This window comes from Gopherus flavomarginatus, chromosome 1, assembly GCF_025201925.1.
Source record: "Gopherus flavomarginatus isolate rGopFla2 chromosome 1, rGopFla2.mat.asm, whole genome shotgun sequence".
Taxonomy (NCBI): Eukaryota; Metazoa; Chordata; order Testudines; family Testudinidae; genus Gopherus; species Gopherus flavomarginatus.
Genome location: NC_066617.1, coordinates 77824713 through 77849934, shown reverse-complemented (window position 1 = coordinate 77849934; position 25222 = coordinate 77824713). Strand labels below are relative to the sequence as shown.

Sequence of the window (25222 nt, the reverse complement as noted above, 5' to 3'; positions counted from 1 at the left end):
TCATCTAGTCCAATCCCCAGCTCAAAGGAGAACCAACACCAACTAAATCATCCCAGCCAGGGCTTTGTCAAGCCGGGCCTTAAAAACTTCTAAGGATGGAGATTCCACCACCTACCTAGGTAACCCATTCCAGTGCTTCACTAACCTCCTAGTGAAATAGTGTTTCCTACTATCCAACCTAGACCTTCCCCACTGCAACTTGAGACCACTACTCCTTGTTCTGTCATCTACTACCACTTTGAACAGCCGAGCTCCATCCTCTTTGGAACCCCCCCTTCAGGTAGTTGAAGGCTGCTATTAAATCCCCCCTCACTCTTCTCTTCCGCAGACTAAATAACTCCAGTTCTCTCAGTCTCTCCCTGTAAGTCATGTGCCCCTAATCATTTTCATTGCCCTCCATTGGACTCTCTCCAATTTGTCCACATCACTTCTGTAGTGGGGGGACCAAAACTGGACACAATACTCCAGGTGTGGCCTCACCAGCGCCGAATAAAGAGGAATAATCACTTCCCTCAATCTGCTGGCAATGCTCCTCCTAATACAGGCCAATATGCCATTGGCCTTCTTGGCAACAAGGGCAAACTGCTGACTCATATCCAGCTTGTCATCCACTGAAATCCCCAGGTCCTCTTCTGCAGAACTGCTGCTTATCTAGTCGGTCCCCAGCCTGTAGTCGTGCATGGGATTCTTCCTTCCTAAGTGCAGGACATCATATAGGATGGGTAAAATCCTAAAGAAAAGTTTTCACTATCTATTAAATTCTAGAGGACTGTTCCAGGATGGCAGGTTTACTTTCACAGGTTGGTTGTTTGGTTTCATTTCTGTTTTTGATAAAGTAGGTTACACTGACTACTTTAGCAATATGGTGCTATCATAACATCTCTACTCAAATATTATCTGAAGAGTCAGTAAAACATCATCTGAAAAATTAAAAATGCCATGTTGTGAAATAGAAAGACAAGCTGGGTGAGGTAGTATCTTTTATTGCACTCACTTTTGCTGGTGTGAGACAAGCTCTTCTAAGAGCTCTGTGTAAGCTCGAAAGCTTGTCTTTCTCACCAACAGAAGTTGATCCAATAAAAGATTTTACCTCACCCACCTTGTCTCTTACTATCCTGGGACTGAGACAGCTACAACACTGCATACAGCAATGCTGCAAAATAGCCATTTATTCACAAAATGGCCAAATTCTGATCTTGCCCCCTTGGTTCCTGTGGCAAAAGATGGGGATCGGAGGGCAGGATTTATGGGTGATGTGGAGCTATGGACAGAGGGTATATTGTGTCAAGCATGGCATTCATGGGCGGGTCTGTAGGATCTATTGTGACATGGACATCTTCTCTTCCTCATTCCCCATGGATGGGTACATATAAAGGTTCGTGGATTACTGCAGTACAGATAGCAGAGCAGCTCCTTCTCAGCTGCTCAGAGAGCATGAGCAATTTCCTTCCATGTGCTGAAGTCCTGTGAGCTGTGCTCAGATTGGGTTGGCTACTATCTGACCCTGACTGAAGAGATAACACTGAAATATCCAAAGGCAGATTATCAGATTGCCTACATAAAACTGTACAATGAAATATTTAAAACATTTTAAAGTTTTTGGCTTTAACATAAAGTAATCACAGGAACATAAAAAGTGTCATACTGGATTGTCAGAGTAGTGTTCCTTTAAATCCAGTCATTGACAGCAACTGATTCCAGATGCTTTAAAGAAAGATGCAAGAATCTCTATAGGAGTCATTTTGATACAATACAAACAATTATAATCACTTTTGGAACATTGGAGAGTTCACTTTTAAGCTGCACAGGACTAATTAGGCCTTTGAAAAAAATTTAATTATAGAAATTACAAACATACTTTCAGTCTAGCACTGTGGTTAAAACACTATAGCTCAATAATGTCATTTTATCATAGGGTTACACGTACTGCTACCAAGTACAAATACAATCATGAAAAACATCTACAAGACCCTTGTAGGCAATTTTTCAAAATACTTTAAAACATATGTATAATAAATGAAGACCACATGTTTCATGTGAACCAAATGAAACTAAAGCTGTACAGAATGGTTCACCAGAGATTTGAACAGCTGCGGACATCACCTCTCCTTCTGTACGGCTTTAAAAGGCATTGTTTTTCCTTTAGGTTGACAGGTGACACTGCAATACTGTTGGTCTTGCTGAAAGACATTTTCCCAAAAATACTTCTCTAAAATGCCCTCAAACCCTCTTCCCCTCCCTCAGTTCTGCTTTTGATAGTCATTTGCCTATTCACAAAAGATCTCTTCTAATTTACAGAAAGAAACCAGACCCTTACTGAAATTTACTCCTGCATAAATATGAAGTTATTGTACTGTACAACACTGTCTATTTGGTATATGAGCTAGGTAAGAGTCCAGTTAACTTTCTGTTACAGATAGATCAGGTACATACTCACACTGTATATCTTTCTTGCAGGTGTCCCAGTTTGCAGAAGGAATGGCCTGATTTACCTGAGGCTCCTCAGAGTTGGAAAGTTGAACCACTTGTCCCCTCCACAAGGCTGGAAACTCCTTCTCCCCAACGCAAATATGAGCTGGGCGCTCTACGAAGATAACTTTCTATAGTTTCCTTATTGTTTTTTGCACTCAGGCAGGTTTCTCCTAGAGTACTTAGGCCCAAATTTGATAGTATTATTGATTTGTAGTAGAACATTTATGTTTCCTCACATAATATTTAAAAATGAATCAGTGCAAAGCTATGAGAATGTCAATAAATCGCTGAGAACAGGACTACTTGTGGCACCTTAGAGACTAACAAATTTTTGCAGATACAGACTAACACGGCTGCTACTCTGAAACCTGTAATAAAGCACCGGGCTTCCTAGTAAAATCCAAGTGCATGGTAAGTTTATTTTCCTATGGCCCTCTATTTATCACTCTATGCTTTGCTACTCGATTGAGAACCTCCTGACTCTTCTATTCAATCTTTGGATCTACCCTTGATGATGCAGCAACAGGAGCTGAGGATTTGGGGTTTATTAATCAGTGCTCTCTGGAATTGTGCCAACACAAAATATTGTCAGCCATGCGTTTCAAAGGCTTCAGTGACTTATTTCATGCCAATGTGAAGGCAACAAAGTTTGATTTTATACACCTGAACAATAAAATATTTTAATATTGAATTTCTGAGTATTCCTTATGAAGACCGTGTATAAGATTGTATTCAGGTCATTTGAAAGAAGGTATACAGTACATTACTCAAATCAATCTACTGTACATTATAATATGTAATACATTTAAAACTTTATTTTTTTTTCTCTTTCAGTTTTACAAAAGTAGCAGGAATGTGAGATCTTTTCTTCATCATCAAACATGTGCAATCACTAGCAACATTTAAAAACAACAACCGGGTGATCACAACTTAGCTTAAATAGCCCCAACTATCCGTGAAGAGCTACTGTGTGCTGTGCAAAAGCTGAATAATCCTCGCAGTGTCAGGGGGTGACTCTTCAGCTGTTCAGGATCATGAGATGATATCCTAGCACTCATAAAACAGCAGATTTAAAACACAAGAACATACATTTATGTAAAGATCATTGTGACAGTATTGGAAGTAATCCACAAGAATTGTCAACACCCTTGAGGCCAAACTAACATGACTGAGTCAAAGAATTCAAGCTTTTACTCAAAACCAAACAAAAGAATACATTAAATTCACACTGAATTATGTACGTTAGGAATATGAACATTTTCCTTCACATTTGGCTCATTTTTAATCTTTTACAAGATAACTGGGGAAAAGGAGCATTTGTTGAGAGCACACTTTCAATATAAATACATACTGAGTTATTTCTATAACAACAGAACTGCAATCTGGGCAAAAGTATTGCTGATCTTTATTGCCTAGTGATGTGCATAAAATAATTTATCACATTTATGAAGGCACATTGATAGAAAAGGAATCACTTCAACATTAAAAAAAATGCTTGTTTTTAATTCATTATAAGGGGATTTGTTTTGGCCCCTACATTTAGAAAAATACTATTTGGTTTTCAAGACCTAATAATCTTTGCTTTAAATATTTACATGGTAGTTTCTTCCCATTCAAGTTCCACATCACCTACAACAGAAACAAATACATAAAATTAAACTGCTTTTTAAATGAACATTAACCTATTACTGATAACTCTTAGTGTGTATTTGAAAGAATTTCTGTTGAAAAATGTAAATAGCTTGAGCAATGACTGATACCATAATCTGGGTTAAAGGGCAGCAGAAAGCCATAACTTTGCACTTATCAAGCCTCCAAGTGCTTGTCAAAGTATGCTTATTAGTATGAACAAATCAAAGCACCTGCTAGGAAAAAATAACTTTGGAACAATCTGTATCTACTTACCTTCCATGGCATCCAAAGAGTCCATCTTTTGCAGCGCTGAATAATTTACAAAACATATGGACTGACTGCTTCCCTTGCTTGTCAATAGGTCCAAAACACACTGATGCAAAAAAATATATTGTGCCTGTATGACGTAAAAGTTAGAGGTTCCATGAATTTATGATGAAAAATTTGCTTTTAATAACAAAATATTTTAAAGCAATTTTGAATAAAAACCTATAGATGTTCTGAAAGTAATTCTAGTTTTGCAACTTGTTCCAACCCTTTGATAATGTCTTATGTCTGACCCAATTTTCATAATTATGAATTATCAATTATTAGTCTATAGGCATGTTAATTACTATGCTCAGTCAAATATACAAAATTATTCCAAACATAACTGCACCACACCATTCCCTCAAAGCTAGTTATATATGAAAAAATGTGTTCAGCTTGTTTTTCAACATTTGATTCAGACTGAAGGAGCTGAACCACATATATCAAGCACTTAAATGAAGAAACTTTCCTCCCTCCTAGCATGCTGAAAGCCAGCAGGGAGCAGTCAAATGCAAAAAATCCACTAAATTCCATTCACTTAATATGTGGCCTGTTCATGACAGAAAAAACAAATCCCTTCTAAAGATAGACGCCTGTTATAGAGGACATTTTGAGAACCAGCTTAGAAATAAAAATGTTGACTTTCTTGGCTTTTGTGCATTGGGATAAAACTCTTAATCATTCAAACTGTTTCTAATACATAATGAGGGTTTCATTTAGATGGGTATGTCTCTGGAATCAGTAATTCTCATGGCACAGATAATTGAAACAATAAACTTTCAGAGCTTCTGCAGTATACAGTAGCAATACATATTTTTTGCATATATTGTTTCCTGAAATCCTTATTGACATGATAGGGTGCTTCAAAATACCATTGTAGTAAAGCCTTTTTTGGGGAAGATATCTTGTTCTGTAATGGATCCATCAGGCAAATATGAGCTGTGACCTGACAGACTGAAGTTACAACAACATAAATTGTTTAAATAGTTTGTATTATTCAGATTTTGAACCCCAAAAGCTGTAAAGTCTGTTGTGCCAAAGCAGCGCCCACTTGTATGCACTGAACATCTTTCTGAAATTCCTATTGGGGCAGGAAAAAGGATGAAGGGGAGCACATGATGTGCCAAAAACCTTTTTGTAGGGTCTTTTCCTGGAAAAAAAATAATTCATTAGGGACTAGACCGGGGTCAGCAACCTTTCAGAAGTGGTGCGCCGAGTCTTCATTTATTCACTTTAATTTAAGGTTTTGCGTGCCAATAATACATTTTAAACCTTTTTAGAAGGTCTCTTTCTATAAATCTATAATATATAACTAAACTATTGTTGTATGTAAAGTAAATAAGGTTTCTGAATGTTTAAGAAGCTTCATTTAAAATTAAATTAAAATGCAGAGCCCCCCGACTGGTGGCCAGGACCTGCGCAGTGTGAGTGCCACTGAAAATCAGCTCGTGTGCTGCCTTTGGCACCCATGCCATAGGTTGCCTACTCCTGGACTAGACTGTGCATTTTACATACAGTAGAATCTCAGAGTTAAGAAAACCAGAGTTATGAACTGATTGGTCAGCCACACACTCATTTGGAACCGGAAATATGCAATCAGGCGGTAGCAGAGGGAAAAAAAAGTAAATACAGCACAGTGTTGTGTTAAACGTAAACTACTAACAAAAAAAGGAAAGTTTAAAAAAAAAGATTTGACAAAGTAAGGAAGCTGTTTCTGCGCTTGTTTCATTTAAATTAAATGGATAAAAGTAGAATTTTTCTTCTGAATAGTAAAGTTTCAAAGCTATATTAAGTCAATGTTCAGTTGTAAACTTTTGAAAGAACCACCATAATGCTTTGTTCAGAGTTACAAACATTTCAGAGTTATGAACAACCTCCATTCTCCATTCGAAACTTTGAGGTTCTACTGCAGGAGTCAGCAACCTTTGGCATGCAGCTCATCAGGGTAGGCACCCTGGCGGGCTGGGCCAGTCTGTTTACCTGCCGCTTCAGAAGGTTCAGTAGACCACAGCTTCCACTGGCCAATGGGGGTAGTGGAAGCCGCGGCCAGCACATCCCTCACCCACACAGCTTCCCGGTGCCCCCATTGGCCTGGGATGGCGAACCGTGGCCAGTGGGAGCCGTGGTCCACTGAACCTGCCGATGCAGCAGGTAAACAAACTGGCCCGGCCCACCAGGGTGCTTACCCAGGTGAGCCATGTGCCAGAGGTTGCCAACCCCTGTTCTACTGTATAGCCCAGAGTAAGGGGCTGTGTGTAGCTGAAACACCCCTGAGGGCTCCATATGGTGGCATGTAGAGTACAGATGCTGCACATGCAGCTAGCACAGGTATAGACAGCAGTGCAGGTGGTGAGCCATCGCTTAGGCAGGTAGTGTAGAGTGCCCTACATTCCTGAACCCTAGGATATATATACTGTACAGCTCTCTACTGACCCAAGCATGGGGACGGCAGGTCTACACTGCTACTTTTAGCAGAGCCTTTCCCTGTCACAGTGAAAGAATCAAGTGGGAAAAGGCTCTAGGCTGCTGGAACCTTTCTCCTTATCCGCACTGCTGGAGGCTTTCACTGCTGCATGTATCTACCCACTGTACAGAGTATGGTCACTGCAGCATGTAGTGACATGCACCCTCCACACCGTCACAAGTGCAGGCAGTTGCAGACAAGATCTCGGAGAGACGCAATGCCTCCCAGAGTGCCTCGGTTGTGCTGGAGGGGGAAAAGGGAGTGATTTTCTATAATCTTTTTAGGGTACAGCTTACTCCTTAACCAGTAGTGCTGTAAGGTTGCCAACTTTTTAATTGCACAAAACTGAACACCCTGGCCATGCCCCCTGCTCCGCCCCTTCTGAGGCCCCGCCCTGATCACTCTATTCCCCGCCGCCCAATTGCTCACTCTCCTTCACCCTCACTCACATTCACCGGGTTGAGGCAGAGCCTTGGGGTGCAGGGAGGGTGAGCGCTCTGGCTGGGGGTGCAGGCTCTGGGGTGGGGCTGGGGATGAGGGGTTTGGGGTGTGAGAGAGGGCTCTGGGATGGGGCTGATGGGTTTGGACTGTGTGAGGGGGCTCTGGGCTGGGGCAGGGTGTTGGAGTGTGGGAGGGGCTGTGGGCTCTAGCTGGGGTGTGGACTCTGGGGTGGGGCTGGGGATGAGGGGTTTGGGGTCCAGGAGAGGGCTCAGGGCTGGGACAGAAGGTTGAGGTGCAGCAGAGGGTGTGAGGTGTGGGGTCCGGGAGGAAGTCTGGGTGCGGGAGGGGCTCAGGGCTGCGACAAGAGGTTGAAGTGCAGGAGGATTTTGAGGTATGGGCTCTGGGAGGGAGTTAGGATGTGGGAGGGGGTTCTAAAGTGGGGGCAGGGAGTTGGGGTGCAGGAGGGGGTTTGGGGTGCAGGCTCCGGCCAGGTGGTGCTTACCTCAGATGGCTCCCGAAAGCAGTGGGCATGTCTGGCTCCTAGGTAGAGGAGCCGGGGAGCTCTGCATGCTGTCTGTGCCCGCAGGCACCGCTCCTACAGCTTCCATTGGCAGTTGTTCCTAGCCAATGGGAGCTGCGGAGCTGACGCTCGGGACAGGAGTAGTGGGTGGAGTCTCCCTGGCTCCCCCTGCATGTAAGAGCAGCAGGACATGTTGCCTGCTTCCAGGAACTGTGCAGAGACAGGCCAGGGAGGAAGCCTGCCTTAGCCTTGCTGCATCAACGATCAGACTTTTAATGGCCTGGTCAGCACTGCTGACTGGAGCCGCCAGGATCCCTTTTCAACCGGGCATTCCAGTCTAAAACCGGATGCCTGGCAACCCTATACTGCTAACTGACACATAAAATGTTGTGTGTAGTGGGAACAAAGGAGTTGAGTCATGGCCTGGCCTAGTCCCTGCCCCTCCCTGAGGATAGTGTCTCATGCACAGCCCCTGCACTCTCCTGGCACCTAGAGCTAAGATTCAGGTAGACAGGTTGACAAGGAAGGAGTCTCTACTCCTTTTCCTATTTCCCTGCACAGCTATGTTAGGCTTATTCTTAATCTAGCCCTGTACCAGCGGTTCAAAACTGCAACACAATGGTCTGAAAAAGTAAAACAATTTCAGTGTTATAAGTATGGAAAGAAAGGGTGATATTTATTTTATTATATTTTATTCCTACAATTTGAAGAGAGGCTGATTTTTTATTTTTATTCTTTTAATTGCAGGTGGGAGGGAATTGCTTCTGTCTTGGTATCTTCTCTATGCTGACAATTTAAAACCCAAATTAGAGATCATTATGAGGTGTTTTATAATGAAAATGTCAGAATAGCCTTGTCTGCTAAAACCCTGCTTCGTTTAGGGAAAAAATGGAGAACCCTCAAAAACTAATAAGATTCATTCTGTTTCGATCAGTCTTAATGGTGACATGGAGTATTGTACCTACTGGTTCTGCAAAACTGTGCTGGAAATGCCTTGGATAAGAACAAGCTCTCTCATGACACTGCAATATTATACCGAAGTAACAATGACAATACTTCCTGCCTTGATCAGATTGGAAATTAGTATCAAGAGAACAGCCTCTCGTGTTACATTTTGGCACTTCCATTTTTGGCCTCTGCCAGAACCTGTAAGCACAGAGGCGAGCAAAAGTGACAAACATACGTTTTTAAAATAAGCCTTGACCTTATCTATTGTCTTTTTTATTTGTAATGGTTTGGCTCGGTGAGGTCTCCACTGAATGACCTCCCACTGAGGCCATTTAGATTATTTGATTTGCAGTGAAGGGTATAAGACTACTGGCTCCAGTGCTCCTCACCACAGTAAAATCTCAGTGATAGGAGTCCTGTTATTTTCTCACCTAGCTACATGTACTACATTTAAATTTACCTGTGATGGTCCTCACTCTGAGGTTGATTGGTCAGGGTTAAGGCCTGTGACCTGCAGGAGGGTAGTTGGTAGGGGAGCTTGGGCCCTCCCATTCCACTGGGCTCTGAACCAGGGCCCTGAGGGCTATCAATGATCTGACAGCCAAGGCTGCTTAAGGCTGCCTTCTCTGGGCCTCTTCCCATCTCCCCTCCTGCAACTGTCCCAAAGTCATGATCCGGATTAAGGCAGTGTGAAGGGCGCCCGCTCATCACAAGGCACCTTCTGATGGTGGCGTGCCACATGGCAGCTGTCTTTCTCAGGCACCACCTGCCTCCACCCATAATATGGCCCACCCTCCTGGGCCAGCTCAGGGCTTTCCTCTGCTGGGATAGTCCAAACAAAAAATAAAGGAGATTACCAAAGTCTAGAGTTCATATGGTGGAGGGGAGGAAATGCTGCCCTCTCCAGCTGTCTGTAGCAGGTCCTCCTTTCCCTAAGGGAGGGATCTTTGGGCAATTGTCTTAGGGAGAGATTTCTGCCTTCCCTCCACTCTCATCTGCTGAAGCTGCAGGTCGCAGGCCTGCTTTCTTCCCTGGTCTGCCACTGCCACTAAATGAGCTGTTCTCCTGCCTTTTAACTCTTCCTCCAGTAGCGAAATGTCTGACAGGTGTGGCAGGGAGGGATTGGCTGGACCCAGAGCAGTTCCTTTACCCCTTGTTGCCCAGTGTGGGTTGTACACCCCATCATACTACCAAACTGACATTTGCTAGTGAACAAACAGAATAGAATGGATATTTTTAACCCTCTACAGACATCTATTGTCACTATGGAACTCTACATTTTGATGCCAACCGTTAATAAACAGAATAAAGAAGGGAAAAAATCCCAACGATAAACAACCAGACCACAATATTTTCCAGATGACATTGTACCATAGTCTCAATTTTCAACCTAAGATCCCCAAATCTCAGATTTATAGGTTCAACTGCTGGAAAGGACAGACTAACTTTACACATCACCGTCATCTCACTTCTCATATTCTCTGATCCAATATGGGTATCAGGAATGTTTCCCAAACCGAACAAGCCTCCTTTTGCAGGGCAATCTACATAAACACTCACTGCATAGCAAGCTGGAAGATAAATCTACAGTGCTCCAGCATGCTGCACACTAACTGCCTATATGGGCTCTTCTGGCAAGCATTAAAAGTTCCCTAGTGCTGTGGTCTCCAAAGTGGGGTGCGCACACCTCAGGGGGTGCACAAGAGGATCCTTGGGGGTGTGTGGCAGGAGGAGCACTTTGGTTTTTTTGTTTTGTTTTTTTTGCTTTGGCAAAAATGGTAGAGCCGGCGCAGCAGGGTGTGCATGCTCAAATTTTTTTTACTGATGGGGTGCGCAATCAAATAAGTTTGGACATCACTGCCCTAGTGCATTTTGCTGTCCTGCTCTTTCAAACCGTGGCAAGTCAATGCACACTAGGGAACACCTAGTGTACATCAGCAGTGTCCACATGGACAGTTAGTGTGTGGCACACAGGAGCTCTGTAGATTAACATCCCAGCTTGCCACGAACTAAGTATTTGTATGAACATGCCCATAAATAGCTTTGAAACCATCAGGCTGTATTCGGCAGAATGCCGCACGAGACTACGTCTCAATATAAAACATTGATAAGCTTGTAAGTCATCTCTTAGACAAAGAGGTTCAAAGTGATACCACACTCTCTGCTGGCAAGGAAGAGCATGCGATGAGCTAGCAACTGGGTCAAGAGTGACCCTTCCAAAGGGTCTGAAACCGCACCCATTGAAGTCTGACCCTAACAACAAGAACACACCCCTTATTAGCTCAGTCTAAGACCTGCAGTTCTTACAGCTAAGCACCCTTAATTACAGTGATTGAGTTAGATCAAGGATCTCAAACATTTTCATACTGTGTACTGCATCTTAATACAGACATTACCTCATAGCCATTTCCTTTTTCATTTGTGGGTGACATCCAGACCCTATTAATGTCAGAGGGAGTTTAGCCACCTACTTCAATGGAACCAGAGTTACACCTCATGATTATATAAGAACCCTGAGGCAACTACAGCAATTGCTTACAGTTTAACTGCTAGAAATAAGCAGGAAGAGTCAGCACCATGTTACAAGCCTGGTCTCCAAGGAGTAATGGTGTTTCTCATACCACATTTAAGAGCGTCTGAATTAGATAATACTATTAGACCTACAGGAATGAATACAAGGATTACACTGAATTGGAGCATTAAGGGCAGCTTTAAATTCCACTAAGGCTCCATGGAAAGCAGCATTAGGGTGACCAGAAAGCAAATGTGAAAAATTGGGTCAGGGAGTGGCGGGTAATAGGAGCCCATATAAGAAAAAGACCCCAAAATTGGGACTGTCCTTATAAAATTGAGACATCTGGTCACCCTAAGCAGCACTAACTCAGATCTCTAAGCTTAGGGTAGTCCTTTTACTAGCAATTCAATTATTTTTCTCTTAATAACTTATACTCACTTTGCATATGATTGCTAAAAATGTATCGTGTTTTAGGCCCACAGAAGGCTCTTCAAACACTTATCTTACAAATTCTGAAGAGTGCATATAACTTAATTCACTTGTGTAATCTTATTTAAGTCAATTTAAAATAAGTCAGTCAATGGGATTATTGATATGGGTAAAGCACATGTTTACGTTTTTGGAGGATGGAGCCCTATATTTATATGAATTTACTTGTCAGAAAGAGTTAATAAAGCCAAATATAATAAGATATTATTAAGTTTGGGTTTAAAAAAATTACCTGAACCTTCACCCAAAATTCAAAACAAACCTTTTTACAAAGTCTGAGAAAGTTTGGTTTATTTTTTAAAAACACGACCTTTCATTTTTCCACTCCTTGGCTGGGAGAAGTAGTGTCAAAGACCTCAAGAAAGCCTATTGGTATAATGCTTCCAATCCAACCAGGAGCAGGAAGTACTAGAAAACTTACAATAAGGCTGATTTTCACAAGTTTTGCTGCTCATTTTTGCAGTATTTCAGAGAACAAAATGATTTCTTAACATAGGATGTATATAAATTCTGTATGTCTTACCAGGTTCTGTACCATACACATTCTCTCACTTCTCAGCTCAGCTACAAGTCCATACATGTCCACAAAATCATGATCATTTATATGTTGTGTTAAGTGATCAAGTGCAATATAAACCCCTGTTCTTCCAACTCCAGCGCTGTAAAAAATATATACAAAATAATATATAGTTTATATGCTAATTATTTTAATATATAATTGCAAATCTTCAGTATAGCAGAGCCAGTCGCTGGAAGTTGAATTTAGACAAATTCAGACTGAAAATAAGGCTTACATTTTTAATAGTGAGAGTAATTAACCATTGGAACAATTTTGCAAGGGTAGTCATGAATTCTCCATCACTGACAATTTTTAAATCAAGACTGGATGTCTTTCTAAAAAAATATGCTCCAGGAATAATTTTGGGGCAGTTCTGTGACTTATGCTATACAGGAGATCAGACTAAGCGATCACCATGGTCCCATCTGGCCTTTGAATCTATGAATTCAAAACCTCGAAAAATAAATTTATTGTGAAAATAAAATTGGGCGAAAACTAGAACCTTTATCCACCCTCTCACTCTGGTACCTTTATTGATTGGGATAAAATGGAATCTAGATGTGAACTATGACCTGGCTTTGGTTTTGCAAAGCTAAAGCCTGACTCATGAGGTGCAGCTAAACCAAAACTATCCTATTTAGCAAACTGTAGGAATGGGAAGGAGCCAAAAAGGTTTTATATGAATCCCAACAAACTTTGCTGGTTTGAATGCAACAAAACTGCAATCACAAGGTTTCGCAAAACTGAACCTTGGATTTCTTGGTGCATTTCTATTAAAACTAAACAAAACAAAGAGGACTTCTACACAGTGAATTATTATACAAGAAAAAAGGTGGGAATAGATAACTAGGCTGAAGTGGTAAGTCCAACTCTCTTGTGGCCACAGGTATTCTTCTTAATTAAGGGGTTTGAAAAGTAACAGGTTACCTTAAAATCATTCCCACATTTATAAGCAAGCAGTACAAAAAATGCTGGATAGGAGTAACATGATCATATTTGCTCACCAAATGTGTGACTGCACTCTGTAAAAGCTGCAACATGAGAGAAACTCTGCTAAGAGGTATTATAATAAATGAATCCTGTGGTTATGAGGACATGCGTTGCTGCTGCAAGGTCATAGTGACATAAGCAAGGGAACATCTTTAGTATGGGCTGGGGGCCAAATTCTCTGTCCTCTTTTCAACTCTCTGCAGTGCAAAGGGGATGGAATCTGGCCCTACCTCCCATCTGAGGACAACCACCAGCACGGGGGAGTCCTCAGAAGCATAGAGCCAGTGGAGTTGCCTCTTCCACTAGCCTCTAGTGTAGGGGTTGCGTTGGGAGCAAGGAAGAGGAGTGGTAGGAAAGCATTATGTTCCAGCAGTGGCCATTTGGTGAATGGTCCCTTAGTGACATTGACAGCTGGAGCAAGTTAGAGAAGTTCCAATGCATTATAGGCTGAACACAGATGAGAGATGGAGCAGAGAATTGAGAACTGAAACCAAATCGCTTAGTGTCCCCTCACACTGAGCACAACAGAGAATCTGGAACAGTGTTCTTATCCTGAATCACTACTTCAGAATGTGCCCACTGGGTCAGTGGGGACACTGAGAGACCATCTGAAAATGTGGAAAGAACTGTGTAAAATGCAGACCTGCTGACCACCTTACTGAAGATTCAGCCTTGTTCAGACACTACTCTTTGAAACAATAGTGTAATGGTGTAGAAAATGAAATCAATGGGAGTGATGAGAACTGAACACATCTCAGAACCAGACCATGTATTTAGCTCCCCAACATATAGATTTGGGCATCTATTTTTAGGATCCAATTTTGAAATCTGGCCTTTGAATGTGAAAGGGATTGTAGATACAATCTTCCATTCCAAGTCTCCATTCTTTACTAGTTCCCATATAGTTTCTGTCTTCTGATAATATATCATATGTAGATTTTAATTAAACTTTTCAACACTTCTTCCTTAAAGAAAGCTATAATTATGGTAGAAATCATTAAAAAGTCAACATTTCTCAAGTGTTACCATACGCATATCTCCTATTTTAAGTAAACAGGAAATCTGAAATGAACTTTAATGTGACTGTATGGTAAATACTGGAATAACTCTCTCACTGACATCATATCAGTTGAATTGCATGGGGTGGAAGGAAAAACACAAACCAGTCTTCTACCTTCAGAAAGAGTTGAGGAACATTGCTTGGAAACTTGCACTGCAGCCAGGGCTATACTCTGAATAAAAGAGCAGCCTTTTTTCCCCACTGCTTTCAATCTGGCAACTTTTCTGCATACTAATATTTACTTAAATGGTATAACACTTTAAACTGATTTCATGTATGTACTTAATTCTCTGCTTACCTGCAGTGAACAACCATAGGTGTGTTATCATGTGCTCGACTTGCACGGATCAGCTTGACAAAATGGATTAATGGTGCTGTAGTTTCAGGGACTCCATGTTCAGGCCAGGCAGTAAAGTTACACTGACGTACCATCATACAATCCCCATGCTGGGAAGCACAAATTACATACAAGTTCTGCATTAGAATTTTGAAACAGACCCATATTAGATCTAGAAGTGAATTGTAACACCTAAGTTTCCCTAGCACTTTCTTCTCAATAACCTTACCTAAAGAGGAAAGTTTGAGACTTACACTGTTGTCAAATGTACTAGCATCAGGAGATAACTTCTTGTTCATGGGTTTAATGACTGTTGTTTACGGGAAGCTGGCAGCAGTCCGCTCATGGGAAAGTGTTAATGACCTCTGCCAGCAGGAGATTCAACTCTCCCCTTGACTTTACAAGCCAGACGGGACCTGGGTCTAATTTGTAGATTACAAGCTGAAGTGTCTCCAGGTCTTCTAGTAGCCCGATGAGCAAAGCTGGCTGAAACTCAATCAGAGAAGGTGTTCCATCTGACCCTTTCCTATACTGACTTGCTACTGTCAAGGCAGTCAACTGGTCCAATTCCAATTACTCGTTGGCCAGAAAGCAGGTGGAAATTATATGTGGGCGACTACCCCACTGTAGCAGTTATGATAATACATAAAAGCAGGAAGGGACAACCTGACTTCTTAACTACTGTATAACGCATAATGACAATTTGGATCTATGTTAGTAAAGTAGGATGTGGTGACGGGGATTACGGATGCAAAATGTACATGTTGACTTGCATGGAAAAAACCTTAGATAAACAAACAATAACTCCATTTGTGGGTTTAAAACAAAGAACAAAGACAAAAATACAGGATACTTAATCGGCATACAGATAAATGGCACAATTTGAGGTGTAATGTATTTTAGTGACTGCATACGGAACACTTAGAGAGCATGACTTGTGTTTTCTGAAAGCCTCATATTGGTTAACAGATATGAATTTGTGTTTTGCCAGCATACATTTCTGGCTGTAAAACCCTTTTTTACTTTGGCTGCTTCTGTGTTCTGTTTTAACTACAAAACAAAGGTATTGTATCTCACAATTTTGTTTTTAAATGTTTCATTGCTCTGTACTATGTACATAATGTATTCCTAGGAGTCTGAAAATTGGGATGTTGCTTACTTGTCACCCGTTTCCACTAGTGCGTGCCAAGAAAAGATAATGCATCTTTATGTTTGGACATGGAGGGTCACATCCTGGAGTCTGGCAGAATTGCACACTATGTATGTCAGTGCTAGAGGTCCAAAGGAGGCATAGGATTGTCTTGGCCACTATATGGAGGACTGATTCCTGAGCTTAAGTGCTCTTCTAGTAGTTACTAGCTGCTAATGGTTCCAAAAGCCTGAAACTACAGTTGTGGATCACGAGAGCATTGGGGACTTCACACCACTTCTCCTATGCCAGTGCAGAACGTGCCAGTGGTGTTAAGACATCGAGAGCCACTTGTATTGGGGTGAATCTCCTAGGGCTGGTTATGCCAGCTCTATAGTGCACTACTGCTGCTGATGCAGTACAAAGCGGCTGCACTGTTCCAGAGAATCTCACCCTTGGTTGCTTTATCTGGGAGGGATGCATTAGAAGGGATTTTTATCATTCCCAAATTTTTATAATTACTCCCTTCCAGAAAAGATATTGAGATAGTCAGGTAGAAACTTTGACTCCCAGGGGATTAGAGATTCAGTATCCCTGATATTCTACTTCCTATCATCTGGGTTTCACATATCAGTTCCATGCGACAGAAACTGGAGACAATTTTCAAAAAGTTAAAAATATTCAGAAAAAACAGACAATGCAATGTATGCACATTTGGGATTAAAAGAACTTTTAGGGACAGCTGAGTGGGATGGAACACATTTTACATTCACTGGGGATTTAAGAGTGTATTTTTATAAAAGCATTTTTCAGTTTTCCCTTACCCTTTCAATTTTTAGATCCCTGATAGTCCAATCTACGTGAATATCTTCCACTAATTTGGTAATCACTATATCTCCAAACACAGTAACTGGTTTGTTGTCTTCTGGCCAGTATTGGTGACATCTTACCTGCGGTCAGAGGACATGCTTATTAACAATGAACATATATAATCATGATAGAAAGAATATATAATTTACAGTTATTGCATGCATTAACAACTGATATGCTGGTAACTTACCCGTCCTTTTTCAAAACATTGCGTAAGCATCACGAGCGTTTTTGCTCTAGTCTCCCACACCATTCTCCAGAAATCACCCACTGTTCCTGGTAATGGTCCCTGAGTAGCAATAAACTCATTTGGACACAAGTAGCCCTACAATGAAAATATTTAATATATATGGATATACACAAACAAAAAGTGTGTGTGTGTGTGTGTATGACTCATAATTATGCCTGCAGCCATATCACCAGAGGTTGTGAATTTGTCAGATATATAAATTAAACAGGAATAGGCCAGCCAAGTTGTTGCATGGGAAACCTCCAAGGAAAGCCTAAGTGATGTGGATAATTCAATAGATGAGATTCTTTCTATTGAGTAAGTCTGTTAAATTGAAGTCATGGCTACTTACAGTCATTAAAAATATCCCAAGGTTACAGCCTGTGGCTGTATTACCTTTACTGCAGAGTTTCACCCATGATCTCAGGCAGCTGTGGCTGGGGGGCTGGGGGCATGGTTGTGCAGCTCTATTAGTGCAAAACTGCTATGGATCCAGAGCTGGTGGGAGCCCACATACATCGTCCTGTCCTCCAATAGATCAGTCCAGGTTCAGAGGTGGCCTTTTTCCTGCCAAAGGGTTGGGGGGAACCTCAGCCCTGAAAAATGATGTTCTAAGTCTCTCTCTGAGAGAGGATTCCCTGAAGTTACCCTGTGGGTTTTTCCATGGAAGGGATGATCTTGGTTTCTGTTTTTGTACATAATTCTAAAATGAATTAAAAGCATGAGAACAGTTTTTTCAAGCAGAGATTGCAGTACATGTGCCCCCTGGCTGTCCTTCCACAGGATGGAACCAGTTTTCTTAAAGGGGCCATTGGAGCACGAGAAACTCTATGCATTATATAAAATTAAAAAAAGAAATGTCATATTGCAGAGCTGATAGTCCATCATGGAGTTCTGGTAATTAAACAGAACAAACAGTGCAAAAGTTTATTAGCCTCATCAAAACTCCTCAATGGAATTACAGTCCTATAATTCACAGCTGCCTGTTATTTATTTGATATATAATATACATAACAGGTGGCAGTGGGAAACTACACTAATCCTCCCTAGTTGAACAGTGAAGTGAGGAGCTATAACTCAGGGATGCAAAGCTCTGAATTAATTATTTGTTTTCTCCCTTCATGGGTGAACCAGTAAAAATAAAAGTAGCATTCCAATTCCCACATATTATATAGTATATACAGGGTGTTTCTTTCTATATCTATCTATCTAGCTACTGCAAAGAGTTCTCCAATGCATGTATTTTTGCTTGCTTCTGACTTATGCAGGCATAATGCTTTTTGTCACCATTAATAGGATATTGCAGCTGCTAAGGCCACCAATTCTCTGAGCTATAACTTTGCCCTTTATAGATCTCTCTCCCTTTCTCTCTCTCTCGTGTGTACACACACACACACACACACACCAAAGTTGTAGCTCTGTGAATTGGTGGCCTTGGCAGCTGCAATATCCCATCAACGATGACAAAAGGCATTATGCCTGCATAAGTCAGAAGCAAGCAAAAATGCCTGCATGGGAGAGCTCTTCGCAGTAGCACTTTCCGCAGCCTTTTTGAAGATGCTGTGTGAGCTTCCCAGCATCAGCTTTTGAGTACTAGCCAGTGAGGGGAAGAGTGGAGACCTGTCCATCCTCCACTCTACTCAGAACACCACCTCCGAGGCCTGAGCATGGCAAACAGCACTACAGCTCTGTAACAGGATTTGTAACAGGGGGGAAGGTCTCTTCTGTTGACCCACCCGTTTAGAACACTGTATAAAGCAATGAGTAAATGTTGCTGACTAATAGAAAGGAAGGATAATGTTTAAGACAGTGAGATGGGAGTCAGGACTCAAGAGGCCAGTGTTCAATACTCAGCTCTGCTACAGACTTTCTGTATGACCTTGGGCAAGTCTCAGTGCCTCAGTTTCCTGTCTGTAACATGGAGATGATGCTATTTTCTTTTACTTAAACTTTGCTGTCTCATCTATTTATGTGGGAAGACCGGCATGGCACAAATTGCCTCTTATTTTGTTTGTACTGAGTGTAGTGCAATGGGGTTTTGACCTCAGTTGAGGCCACTGTAATAAAAACAATAAATAATTATAATAATCATTGCAACAGGGATAGCTTGATCATTTTACCAGGATGCACGAGGGGGCATTACCATGGTTCAGGCAAATAAAGGCAGAGGCAGGGAGATCCTGCAGAAAACCCTGAGAAACAGGTAAGTGTGGGAAGAAATGTTCTGAGTTACCAATAAAGCCAAACTCCAGGGAAGGCATTATTTGGAGCAGGGTGGGAATGACATCTATTCTATTCTGCAGAAAGATTGGAGGAAAGAGACACTGTGCTCTCTCCCTCCATCAACAGAGTATTTTAATAACCTATTTTGTCTATGTTCAAACACATCAGCTTATTCAATTGTATTAAAATATTTTGGTAGCAGTTATGTCATTGAACAATATCACAGCTAGTGTGTTGTCAAGTGGCATATTTACATTTTTCCTCAACAAAATTAGCATGAAATAATAAGGGCCACCATAAAAACATGTTATCTATTGTTACAGGAATATTCAGTTCACTGCTATTTATTTTTACATAGCATCTTTTATACAATACTCCAAAATCCTTAACTAAGAAATACAAAATAGCGCCATATCCGGCACCACTGACATGAATGGGATTTTCACAATTGGCTCCAATGGGAATGGGATGAGATAATTTCCAGAAATGAATTAGCTGACTACAGTTGTTTTACTATTAATAAACACAACTCAACAATAAAACTGAGCAAATCAAATTAAATGTTTTAAAGCTAATTATGTTCAATGATGCACTTGGACACATGAATTCATAGTGCTAGAAGTGACTGTGTTCACAGCAGCTGCAGTGGATGGAAAAAACATTAGAAGCATGTTCTGATATAAAATATATTCCCTTTTAAGTCACTTTGTAAAAGAAAATAAAAATAGAAAAAATGTGATAAGCATTATGAGAGACTTCCAACTTACAGACACATAGCTGGCATTGATGTAATCAGATCCTGGAATACCAGCATCAGCTATCAGCTTTACTCTGTTGTTGTTATCTATAGCAGAAATAAAGTCTATTTAATTGAGATGTTTACCTGTAAACTACAATGACATGCATCAGATGTTGTTATGATGCTGAGAATTCAAAATTAATGTTTACATTAGTTTAGCTAATTTTATTAAATCTGCCTTGGCAAAACAGTACAGTAATTGCAACTCCCAAGAACTATTTAACCATCCTGTTTGGTTGTATAATTACTCTCCTTCCTTGCTTTTTTCATTTCAATGCATTTTTCTCATGATGATTATTTCTAATGCAAACGTCTAAGGTCCCAATCCTGCAATCTGAGGTATACAGGCCTGTTGTGCCTTTGACGAGGTGGTGCAATGGTGATGCAGTCTTCTGTCTGGATCAGACTACAAGCCTGGGCCTCATCATTTATATTTGTTTGTTCTGTTATATTCTGCTACCACCAGGCCATGTCCTGAGGTCCTTATTGAGCTTTAACTCATTCTTTAGCCAGGCAAACCACTAAAACAGGAAGTTGGCGTAAGTGAGAACTGAGTAAAAATTGAGGAAGGACCTCAGAATTTGGCTCATTATAAGTATATAAAAGTGATGAAAAATAGGAAAAATGTCATGTGTGAAAAAGATTCTGAATAGGTATATGCTGAAATCAATTATCCATTTCCTGACATTTGCTTCTGCAAACCAGTAAAAAGAAAAGATATTATAAAATGAAAGATTTCTGAAGCACTTCTGACAATGTTATTGGGTAACACGAATATCAGTTCTTAGCAACTGTAAATTAGAGCACAGAATATGTGTTGAACCAGGCAGCAGATAACAGGAACAGCTGTTCTGTAAAGTTAATAGCACAGAATGTAGCTACATTAACAGAGGAATGCCATGCCCCCCATCTCACATCACAGTTAATGCTTAAAATAATAATGGCATTTCTTGTCTTATTAACTGAAAAATGAAGCAGTGTTGAGTACAGAGAGACAGACTCCTGTCTCCTGTGATAAAATCTAGCCTTGGCTTATAAGTTATCATACAGTCACTCTGATCTTCAATGGAACTCTTGCACAATATTTGCAAGTAGCTGTAAGAAAGCATCACCAGGCTTCCAGGGAAAACAAATGCATAAACATGTGGATTTTACACTTAACTTACTTTTAACTAAAGGGAAAAGTCCAGGAAGAATGTTAAAGAGTTTGCTACTTGGGTTAAATTACAAAGTGAAGAAACTATTCGGGCTACAATTTCTTGCACCTGCATGTTAAAGCTTGTGAGAGCAAGTTGAAAGCCATTTACAAAGAACCCTTACTCAAACAAGTGAACAAAAACAGATTAGTTGATAGTAAACTGTAATATAACATGTACATTATTATAGTAACATATCAGAGAGACCCAATGAAAAATTCAGATGCATTCCAAACATACACTGTACTTCTACAGTTAGAGAGTAAAAAAGAGAGACCAGTTAGTAAAGACATACATGGCTTTATGTTTGGAAAGCGATTCTTAGACCTGTTCCAAGGCAGATCAGCATCAGTTGAAGCAAGGTCTTGAAGAAACTTGGGAAGTTCCTGTAAAATAATGTATATTTGTTAGAAAGCCTTTAAATTTGCTTTGTGTTCTCTATTACAAATGGATCAGTAATATAATTTCCCCTCATATGGTCACTCCAGTAAAAGGAAGTTATATGATATGTTACACTTCTAAGGGCAGCTGGAGACACTGCAGAAGCATTTCACCTCACCGTCAACCCTAGCTACATCAACACCGTCAGATGCAGAGCTGCAGAAAACACCGTCAAGTTGAACAATTTAAGCTTACATGAACTTTCACCTTTAAAAGTCTAGATAAAGTCAGACTATCACCTTTTGTGTTTTCTCCTGTCTTTTCATGATGCCATATAATGTGGTAACAATGTCTTATGTGACTCAGCCTTACTTTTGAGTAATGCCTTTTCCTAATTCCTATAGCTCTGGAGAGCTCTTGCCACAGCATGAGAACCAGTGAGCATTTAATCAAATAGAGACAACTGGCAATTAGTTATTGCTCACTGACCTGTTCCTGAGGGGGTTGGACAGAGTTATTTTGGGTTCAGTAGCAAATGAATCATAGTTTCATAACTGTTCATGAATTCTATTACTCAGGGCCAGAGATAGATGAATCATTTGCAGGAAAGAACTTATTTAATGAAATTATATTATATATAAAAGCAGAGTTTCCTAGAACCTAAAAGGGTGAAGTGGAAAATATTCCATGAAATCTGCTATGGGCCATCAAATGGAGACAAAATTTATGTGTGATTATTAATTTACCATGATGATGGGCAATACAGAAAAACACCCTTAGACAGACCTAATTTACTCACTTCCTTCTGTTTGCAAATTATCCACAACCAGACTAACTTTCATATTTTTCTTCATTATTTGATTAATGGTTTATATAAGCATATTTCAACCTATGGATTTCTCACAAATGATTAGCTGTACCTATTGTTTTAACTATTTGTTATTAATAATTTGCCATTTGTGCTGTGTAACTGATCACCTCCTTCACTTAATATTATTTCTGCTCCCTGGCTGAATTAGCCCCAAAGCCAGAAGAGCTTTCAAGATAGCTGTGCCAACAATCTGATGTTAATTCTTGTCAAATGCAAGTCTGCATGAGATTTCATGATAGTTTTCCCTTCTGTGAATATTGTTATGACAATAATTTCATGTACAGATATTCACAAACAGCAAATAATATAAATCATAAATAGTGTCAAAGAGCAATGGTGTTTGTTATTCAAATTATTTTTCACAAATACTCATTTTAAGCATTCACACAGACCTACTTGGTGTCTTCAGTTATCGAGGACAACATAATTTACTGTACTTCCTTTTCTTATTAGATTTTATTAATATTTGTAATAAAATATAAAAATTGCCATAATGAAACAAGCCAGCCAACAATAAGCAAACTAGTCCGTCTAGTCCAGTATCCAACAATTGTTAACATCTGATGTTCAGAGGAGGGTTCAAAACCATCACAGTGTGTCATATGGTGTGCAATTATATTCAATGGGAAATATCATCCTATTTCCAGCTAATGAGAAGTCTATGTCCTGAACCAGCAAGACTGGATGGCCTTTATCATTTTATCCTAGATAGTACAACTGCAGATGCTGTTCTTCTAGAGAGGAAGGAGGGTCTTATGGTTAAGGCACAGGATTCAGCGTTAGGAGACAGGAGTTCTATTCTTAGCAGTGCCACGTTCTTCTTGTGAAATCACACAGGAAGAAATCACTGCAAAGAGCAATTAGGTGCTCATCTTCCATTGAAAGTCAATGAGAGTTGTGTGACTCACTCCCATTTGTGCTTTTGAAAATCTCTCCTTTAATCTCCATAGGCCCATATGCCTCTACACAACTCAGCGATTTTATTCACTCTCTTTCCACAGAAAAGGTTAGCAATTCACCCTCTACATTTACAAATCTCCTTATATATAATAGTTGACATTACCTCAATGTATGTTAAATACTTAAACAACGTGGTTACCAGACACAAAGTTAATACAAAACTAAAGAAAATGTTGTCACATGTTACAGAACACACATGTTAAGAAAGAGAATGGATTTAGCTATGGTTTCATCCCCTAATTAATAAAGTCTGTTGTAAATCTTGCCCTGGATTAAACCTGTGGCCATTCCCAAAATTGATTCTTTCTTCATAGTCAATAGTGTTTCTCTCTTTTGTAAATAACATTTTAATTTATAAAACAGTAATGCCCTGATCTTGCAACTGGCTACACTTGGGAGGACCCCTGCACCCAGGTAGAGCCCAGTTGATTTCTAGAGGTTGAAATCAGGATGTAATAATGGTAAGAAAGTAAAGCTGGAAATGGACAAGTTATAATTTCCTGTATTCATAAAGGGTAACATTCTCCTCTCTTCACACAAAGCTTCTATAATTGGATTTTGTGTGGGAAAGTAAGCAGGGGTGTTGGGAGGAGGCATTCTCCCAAGGTTTATGGTCGTTTGCAGGATTTGGGCCATTATTTCCACGTTAAGTGCATATGAGCCTGACTTTAACTTGCTAATTTGAGTCTGCAGCAGAGAGCCCTCTGCAATGCAGAGGCGTCCTGTGTTGCTGCTCTAACTATGCCCCCATGCCTTGATCTGCCCCATCACAGCATTTAACTGGTGCTAATGGCCTTGTGCCAGATCTCTGCACCAGGATGAATTTCACCCCAACTGATTATTTTAGCACAGGATAAAGATTATTCGGAGTTTCAAATTCAATGATGATTTGTTACAGAAGGAATGTTTCTCTGTAGGTTTATAAACTTAACAGATAGTTCATTTATGCTGTATATATTAGATAACTTTTATGGGAGTATGGGGACTTTTGTTGAAATGATATTTGGAGGTAGTTGGAGGTATTCATTAATAGCACTTAGAAAATATATTGTTAAATACTCACCATAACAGCATCAAATGCTACACAAGCGTGATTTTGCATAGGTCTCAGGAGACATGCAAAACCTTTAGAAAACTGAGGAATCAGAAAATGGGTGAAGCTGGCCCACCACCAGTTAGCATGACTCCTCACAGCTCCTTGTCTGCACAGTTGACTGATATGCCCTTCACAGGAGCACAACCTGTCCCGAGTGCTATGGCCTCAGATAAGCTATCTGGCAGATCTTTGCTACATTTTGGACTTGGGGAAGCTAAGTACAGTACAAACCCAAGGGGCACATAACAATTTTGAGTATGTCTACACTGCACTCTAAACCTGGGCTCTGGCTCAGATTTGAGCCCAAGCCTGGCTTCTGTCCACACATAAATCAGTCTGACTTGAATTAAGAAGCACTCAGGACCTGGGTCCTAGAACCATACTAGGGAGTGGATCAGAGCCTAAGTCCTGCTGGAACTTGGGTCCATTTCCTGTCATTCTGCAGTGTATTTGAGTTAGGAGATCTGCATGGTTGGCATGGCTGTGAGACCTAGGTCCAGCAACTATAAGCCCAGATTTACAATGCAGCATGGATGCTCAAGTGTGGGCTTGAAACACCGATTTCATAAGCCTAGGTTCCACTAACCTGGGTTTACAATGCAGTGCAGACATAGCCTTTGGTTAATTAAGAGTTCAGTTAATAATTTGGTTAAATTAGGTTTTTGCTACATGTATTTGTCTAAGTTTTAAAAAACGTTCATACTACTACTACTTCATAGAATATTACGGTTT

The 25222-nt window shown here is 40.5% G+C and overlaps 1 protein-coding gene across 1 annotated transcript in view; it reads right to left on the bottom strand.

The window, feature by feature from the left end:
* Positions 1-3335: 3335 nt before the first annotated feature.
* Positions 3336-25222, bottom strand: part of PTPRQ (protein tyrosine phosphatase receptor type Q) — a 155741-nt gene continuing 133854 nt past the window's right edge. Inside the window, exons 38-45 of the mRNA XM_050935707.1 lie at positions 21478-21568; positions 19955-20031; positions 16926-17060; positions 16690-16815; positions 14698-14846; positions 12314-12449; positions 4378-4501; positions 3336-4101 (exon numbers count right to left, since the gene is read on the bottom strand). Coding sequence (XP_050791664.1) covers positions 4064-4101; positions 4378-4501; positions 12314-12449; positions 14698-14846; positions 16690-16815; positions 16926-17060; positions 19955-20031; positions 21478-21568 — 876 coding nt within the window. The 3' untranslated portion in view covers positions 3336-4063. The remainder of the gene's footprint in view (positions 4102-4377; positions 4502-12313; positions 12450-14697; positions 14847-16689; positions 16816-16925; positions 17061-19954; positions 20032-21477; positions 21569-25222) is intronic.